The following is a 7,875-nucleotide window of genomic DNA, read 5'->3' as shown; positions in this document are numbered from 1 at the left end:
TAGAGATGGGCTTTCACCATCTTGGCCAAGACGGTCTTGTCCTGACCTCGTGATCTGCCTGCCTCTGTCTCCCAAAGTGCTGCGATTATAGGCATGAGACACTGTGCTCAGCTTGGTGTCCTTTTTTATAGACAATATTATTTATACTTCCTGAAGAGCCTGAATTGCTTTTCTCTCATTTAAAAGAAGGGTACACAAACAGCATTTCACCAATTGACTTTGATCAAAATAGTGATTTATGTAGTTTCAGCTATTTACAGAAAAGATCCCTTTTTAGAAGAATGAGGTGGTTGTAATATCGCTTAGGTGAAATCCATGATGAAGGATCCTTTTTAATTCCATTTGCTGGCCATATTGTGGAGTTAATCTTCAAAAACCATGCTCCTAAAAGGGGAAAGAACAATTGATGATTTAGTTTCTAAATTTAAAAACTGTTATTTAAATGAATCACAATAAAATGATCGAGTCTTTAAATGAAGTCCCCATCAGCAGTCCCCTGGCCTCTCTCTTAGCTGGCAAGTGGCTCCTGCTCCCAGTCTCCATTTAAAGCCCTAGCTTTTTGGGCCCACATTATTCAGATGCTAAAACATTAGGGTGAACACATACCTTGGCCTCAGCAAAAAGGTCATGCTGATTTAAGATCTAAATTACATCTGGGAGATATGTTATCAGTGACTTAACTGTACAAATGCTTAGCCCAAGATAATGTAAGTCAACTGCCTTGTCCTTGGGAATGTGTTTAAATGACCCAGACACAAAACAGTTCTGTTGTAACATTATGGAGTGTGTGTGTGTTTCCACTTAATATCCTCACCATGTCCCTGATATTCTCATGGTTTCCCTCCTTTATTGACTTAGCTTCCTTCTTTCTCTTCTCTTTGGGTTTTGTCATTTTTCTTTAACTCCTTCCAGTTTTACTTGCTAAGTTAGAGCCCTTATAACAGCTGTTACACTTCCCATTGTCAGGGAACTATCCTGGCAATCCCATCCATCCAGTTAACTTGTCCGCTCCTCCCCTGCCACTCTTCCACCTTCCCTGCACCAACTCCTGGCTCATCCTGCTGGCCCAGAGGACTGATCTTGCAGGCACATCTGCCATTAGGTTGACCTACCAGGCCAGTATTGGCTGATCTTTTCCTTTTAAGTCATAAAATAAGCTGAAAGCTCTCTTAAAACAAAACAACCTATTTACATTTTAAGTATTTTTCTAATAATTTGGTTAAGTAATTGATCTATTGCCTTATGATTAGCATAAAACATCTTACTGATGTTGAGGAAATAGGACAAAGATAATACAACCATTATCATGTAGCCTATGATAATACAATGATTTGCTTTCAGTTCATTATCATTGTCCATGTTTTGACTGACTTGGCAAAAAAATAATAATAATATCTTGATACTAGGCTGTCCCTTTTAAAAACTCATAACTTTAAATATAGTATGTCTTGAATAATCATTTTTCTTGAGAAAATATACTCTTGCTTCAGCCAATTGCAGTATTTTTATTTTTGGAGATATTCTAATTGGGCATCTTTTCTGACTAGATTCAGTAGCAATTTTAGAGACTCCAATTGGAATGAAATAGAACTGAAAGAATTTTAGGGCTTCACTTTGAAGTAATGTTCAGATTTTATGACACTTTCTCTGTGCTCTTTTGTGAGGAAGAATATGATTCTGCATGTAAAACTCCATGCTCTACTGCTGGAGTATGTAGTGGATGCCAGGGCCCTGCTGCTCAGTATTGCCCTTTGAATGAAGGCAGGATACAAAAATTGCCCTCCCCCAAAGACCATTGCCTTGCTCAATCTTATGCTCCCTCCTTGGAGGGAGCCCCAATCCAGTGATGTGGGAGTACAAAGACCTGCCTCTTAGACAGGACATGTCTAAGAGGGAGTCATCCCCACTCCAGAGCTCCCTGGCGGATGAGCTGAGCGCTTAGCTGCAACATCACAGTCCAACTTCACCCTCTGCCCAGGTCAGGCCAGCTCCCTTAGCCTATTATACATTTTCCAGGAGCCCTCCCCAATATACCTCCTGCATATAAATATCCATCTCAGAGTCAGCTTCCCAAGGGACCCACTAGAAACAAGGTAGTTTCAGGAGTCTATTAGCATTTTAGAGATTTTTTTAAGGCAAGACTTTTAAATCTTCTAGTTGAAAACTTGTCTTAGACTAAGTTATTCCACATGAAGCTAGAATTAACTGGAACCTTCTTTCATAAAAAATCTTCCCCAAACATGCCTGCATCCCCTTCCTACGGGCCTCAGCTCAGCACCACTACAAGGCCTTTAGAACAAAAACACTTGCAGGCCACCTCTCCCCTTTACCAGGAAGGTTTGAGCTTGCAGGCAAAATCTGTTGTGCCTTTGAAGTCACAGACCACCCCACACTCCAGAAAACAAAACCCACACAAACAACTGTACACAATGTTGGATACAATTCCAGGAGGATGATGAACCTCCATAAATCCCAATTTAAGAATCGTTGACAGTGAAAGTAATAGGAACTTTTAGCGTCTGAAATCAGTTGTCCCAGCACAGGAAATGAAGAGAAGACAGCAAGAACCAAAGTATAGCAAAAATGTCCTAATTCCTCTCCATATGATTTCACCAGTAGGTTGTGAACAATCAAACATCAGCCTAAACTTACATTTCGCAGAGTCGAATTAGCTGTATTTGAACTTATCTTTTTACGATATTTCTTCCTGGTGCAATAGACACTGACAAGAGTGACGATCAGCATCAAGGCAAACACAGCGACAGTAGATGAAACGGCAATAACGATGGTGTCTCGGGAGGAGCCTCTCTTTTCACACCTTTCTCCCATGTACCACCAGTCTTCCCCTGACCGGCACCTGACATTGAGAGAGTGACTCAGAGTTATGAGTTGATAACTAGCTCTGGAAATGTTTACCGTTAAAGACGTGGATCACCTTTAGTCTACTTGATCACCAATAGATCATTGCTATATGGTATTATTTTACCCACTCTGGACTGGAGTGAGACTAGTACCTAGAGCACAGGTAGAAGCAATGGAAAGAAAAAATGAAATTGCTTCTAAGCTGATACTAAAACAGCATCTCCAAGTTAGAAAAGGCCAATAGCACAGATAAAAGCGAAAGGTTAGTTCTCGGTGTCCCACGCCTGCCACCCTTCAGCTGCACATCTTGGCCAAGCGCTCCACTGAATGTCAGTATCTTCATCTAGAATATGGAGGCAGCTACACTTAAAATGACTGAACTGTTATGAGGACTTTTTCAGACAATTAGAATACAGTGCGCTTTTGTTTTTCATAAAAAATTTTTGTTGTCTATCACAAAGATAGTTCTTGTGGCTATCCAAAGCCCCAAAAGGAAAACGAAAAAAATAAATATTCTATGAATGGCTTTAAGATGAAAACTAACTGATTTCATTCATATGAACTATCAGAAGTACTCAATCCTATGTTACGGGAATAAAATTTCTAACCAAAGAATGGAGAGATCTCTTCCAAATGATTCTTACCTGCACTCAGCTTTGCCATCTCGAACAGTGCAGACACCATCATTTTCACAGGTGGTTTTTGAGCAGAGGTCTTGGATGCTTGAGTTTGGTGATAGCTGGATTTGTGTAAAACTGAGGTGAAGTGTTGGTGATGGCTGGATTTGTGTAGAATTGAGGTGAGATATGTCTAGGAATATGGGGAAGAGTGTGGATGGAAGTCAGCTTTTGTTTAATAAATGTTTGATCTTTAAGATTCTTTTTCTTTTTTCCTTTTTTTAGCAGTAGGATCTTGCCATGTTGCCCAGGCTGGTCTTGGCTCCTGGGCTCAGGCAGTCTTTCTACCTCGGCCTCCCAAAGTGCTGAGATGATAGGCATGAGCCACCATGGCCAGCCCAGTCTTAAGTTTCAAAATAGACTTAAGATTTTAGGCTTAAGATTTTAGGCTTCTGAGAAATTCAGGTAACCTTGAAGCACAGTCTAGCAACATTCATAGGCAGTGAGATAAGAACTAGGCAAAGGGAAACTGGACCAGCCTCCTGGCTCCAATTCAACCACGTGCTAGCCTGGGTCAGTATATGCCCCTGATACCAACCTTTAAAAGACAGATGAAGAAACCAAAACTCAGATATTTAAAGGAATTGAGGACATTGCCCAAGGTTACAGTAGAGCAAGTTGGTGGAGATTTGGAGCAAGACACAAAGTGCCCTGACAACCAGTGTTATGTTCTTTGCAGTATTTGTTATTGCTTCTCCTTGAAATCACCATGGTCAAAGAGAATTGATGCATATCTGATTTTTTTTCCCTCTGCTACACAAAATGTTTTCTCTCTTAACAAAAGTTATTTCTGAATAATTTTTCCAAGAGGTATCATCTAGATTTAGTCTAATGGACACTGGGTCAAAATTTTGTGGGTTTTAATTGCACCACCTTTCATCACAAACAAGAATCTGATTTACTGAGATGCAGCTGGGCCTTTTAAAATTCTGCCCTGCATAAAAAATGGCAACCACCAGCATTGCTGCAAAATGTATTTATCGGCTGCCACAAGTAAGAAATTTACCATTAATCTAACACTAGATTAATGTCATTTCTGCCAAGATATATATGTATAATTATATATAGCTTCTCATTTATATCTTGTCAAGATATATATATATATAATTATATATATTAATGTCATTTCTTCCAAGATATATATATGCATATATAGATAGATAGATGTATGTACATTTGAAACAGATAAGACACAGTCATTTCCAGTTTAATTTCATGTGCTTGTGTGGTATTTTTATTTTAGGAATCCAAGAGTATAATGGTTCTATTTTAACTTATTTCTAAAAAATTTCCCAACCTAAAGGTTTCTACTATAGCTTCATGTAGTGGTAATTAAATTCTTTATTCCACAATCCTCACTGTTCCAAATTAAATTATTTTCATATTGTTAATAATTCATATTCCCCCCAAATCCCACACATGCCCATTTTACCCACATCTCTGTATAATACACCTAAAAATGGAATGCAGAAAAACATGGATAAAAATCAATGGTCACAACAAAACTAGCTTACATAAAACTATTTTTATTGACATACCTTCCACTGTCAGTAGGATATAAACATCATTTCCTTTTATAAAATCTCTGCTTTTCAGCCTCTCATGGGTTATAAAGGCACTGGTTCCATAGCCCCTACCTCTTCTAAACTCAGTTCCATTAGGGAAAAAAGCCACTGCTCCCACTTTGGAAGGCCTGTCCCAAAAATAGTTTCCATTATCTGAAAAAGCAATTTATATTAATGGAGTGTGTTTAGCATCATCGTAGCTTTTGGTGGTAGGAAAGAACCGGCAATGTGAAACACAATTAGGATGGAACTCAAAATAATTAAATGATGCCATTGACCTGTGATGTATTTCCTGGCAAATCACTGAGGCTTGTTCATTTATACTGTCCTAGAGGAAATGAGATTGCCTGGCAGGGAGGACCACACTCTGGAATAAGAGTGGAGAGATACCAGAAGTTTCCTAGGTACCAGAGATATGATATTCCTGAGAATATCATGTCTCTACTTATTGGCCAGTATAGAAACCCTCCTATATATTAGAATAATTTCTTAGTAGCCTTCTGAGGCTACTAATAGAATCCTTTTAAGAAAGTTACAGAAGCAAAGGATTATTAAAATTAGAAATGTGATCATTGGTTTTCAGCGGGTTGCATCTTTTTGAGATGGGAAAGATGGGGAATGATGTCACGATTAGCAAGTCCTCTGTAACTTTTTACTAAAAAATTATGAAGCATTCTCACACCCTTCCCACCAACACTTTAATGCACCTGCTCAATATCTTCCTTCTGGTCAAAAACTATCCCCATTTCAAACGCTGAATTGTTTCAGACAATTCCAGTGGCGTGAACAAGGTAGCATGAGTTAGGAGAATCCAGCATGTGAGGGCCCCTCCACCGCAGGCCTTTCCGCAGCTTCCACAGCAAATCTGTGGGACTGTTACTACAGCCCTGGCTTTACAGCTGAGGGCACTGGGACCTTAGGAGATTATTTGCTCAAAGTCACATAGCTAATGAGAAGCAAACATTGGACTTGAATGTCAGACTTGAAAACCAACACTCCTTGCACAGAAGTGGAAATTTGGGGAGGGTCATCAAGTCTCAGGAATATAGTCAGTATCTTCTCTGTTTGTTGTGGGTCCTTGCTGACAGTTCTGATGAACTCTGTCTGAGAAACTCTGTCTACAATTCTTGAAACCTTTCCCCTAAATATCTGTTCTTAAGATTTGGGGCTCAAAATTCCCTAGTTAACTAAATGTGCAATCTCTCATTCCCAAAATTATCCATCCCTCCTAGAGCAATGATTGTTTATTAGCAATAAAGAAAATGAGTTACAAACCAGTGGTCATAAATGGATCCGTAGTTATACTCCGCTGATTGGACATACGCTGTCGAATGTCAGGATTTTGATCCAAAAGTGTCATTGTGGCTTGTTGCCAAGGACATGGCCACTCTAATTGATCATCATTGGCTCCAGAGATCAAGTGGAAATATATGCCTGCATTAGTCACATCAGTTAGATTTAAGAAAATCTGAAAGGCATAACCTTTAGAAGAGTAAAATGGAGGGCTATACAGAGTTCCATTTGGGCTGCCAATGAACTCTGTGAAATTCCTTATATGCCATGTATGATGAGGGCACCGTGTTTCCGAAAGATTGATGTCATCAATAGAGAGACCACCCAGTGATGCGCCAGAGCCTTTGCGTCCTTCAAACACCACTCTAAACTTCTTGGCCACTTGCAACGTTACGTGATAAAGTTGCCAGCTCCCAATGGGTATTTCTATAAAAAAGTCATTATTATTTCAAAGGCAAAGAACTTTAAATCATGCACATGTCAACATTCGATTTCTAGCCTTCTTAGACAAAGGATCATCCAAAACTGATTTATTTCTACAGATCAGAGGTATGATTTTTTCAAAACTCCAGCCTAGAATTATTTACTTTAAGGTGCTTCTGTGGTGTCAGACTGTTCTCTGGAATAGCTGAATGTTTGTCTAGCTGTTTCTCAAATAGATCACCCTTTCCTAGAGATGGGTGAGTTAACAACAATATCTAGCTCATGAGTATTTCATGCCCTATTCTATGAGTTACCTGCCATTCTCCATTAGTTAAACATTCAGCAAGCCCAACACTTGTAACACTTCTACCCAAGATTTCTGTGATACTCAGGCAAAGCCTTCTTTAAAATATTTATAATTTGATTGGAATACTTCCCTCACATGCAAAATATTCAGTCAACTTTTCGGTAATAGTAAACAAGAATTCACCAAACTCTAGAAAGCCCACATCCTGCAATCTACTCTTTAGATCACTTACCAGTGACTCAGCATTTTAAGCATTTATCTGATATTTGGTACTACCTCCTTTCTTCCCAACCTACATTTCCTCCCCAACTATTAGCCCATACCACTTGCTAGCAGCACACGATATACCATTTTGTCTGGTTTTCTTATATCACACACTAAAATAAGAAGCAGCAGGGGGTCAGGCGCAGTGGCTCACGCCTGTAATCCCAGCACTTTGGGAGGCCGAGGCGGGTGGATCACGAGGTCAAGAGATCGAGACCATCCTGGTCAACATGGTGAAACCCCGTCTCTACTAAAAATACGAAAAATTAGCTGGGCATGGTGGCGCATGCCTGTAATCCCAGCTACTCGGGAGGCTGAGGCAGGAGAATTGGCTGAACCCAGGAGGCGGAGGTTGCGGTGAGCTGAGATCCCGCCATTATTGCACTCCAGCCTGGGTAACAAGAATGAAACTCCGTCTCAAAAAAAAAAAAAGAAGCAGTATACTGAATAATCTGCAGAAGCCCTCAAATGGACAACAGCTGAG

At 39.7% G+C, this 7,875-nt stretch overlaps 1 protein-coding gene across 1 annotated transcript in view; it reads right to left on the bottom strand.

Annotated features, from left to right (window-relative positions):
• Positions 1–213: 213 nt before the first annotated feature.
• Positions 214–7,875, bottom strand: part of MEP1B (meprin A subunit beta) — a 29,306-nt gene continuing 21,644 nt past the window's right edge. Inside the window, exons 11-15 of the mRNA XM_002757186.6 lie at positions 6,380–6,823; positions 5,078–5,257; positions 3,507–3,672; positions 2,653–2,857; positions 214–384 (exon numbers count right to left, since the gene is read on the bottom strand). Coding sequence (XP_002757232.1) covers positions 370–384; positions 2,653–2,857; positions 3,507–3,672; positions 5,078–5,257; positions 6,380–6,823 — 1,010 coding nt within the window. The 3' untranslated portion in view covers positions 214–369. The remainder of the gene's footprint in view (positions 385–2,652; positions 2,858–3,506; positions 3,673–5,077; positions 5,258–6,379; positions 6,824–7,875) is intronic.

Source organism: Callithrix jacchus, chromosome 13 (genome assembly GCF_049354715.1).
Source record: "Callithrix jacchus isolate 240 chromosome 13, calJac240_pri, whole genome shotgun sequence".
Taxonomy (NCBI): Eukaryota; Metazoa; Chordata; class Mammalia; order Primates; family Cebidae; genus Callithrix; species Callithrix jacchus.
This window is presented reverse-complemented; position numbering and strand designations above follow the sequence as displayed.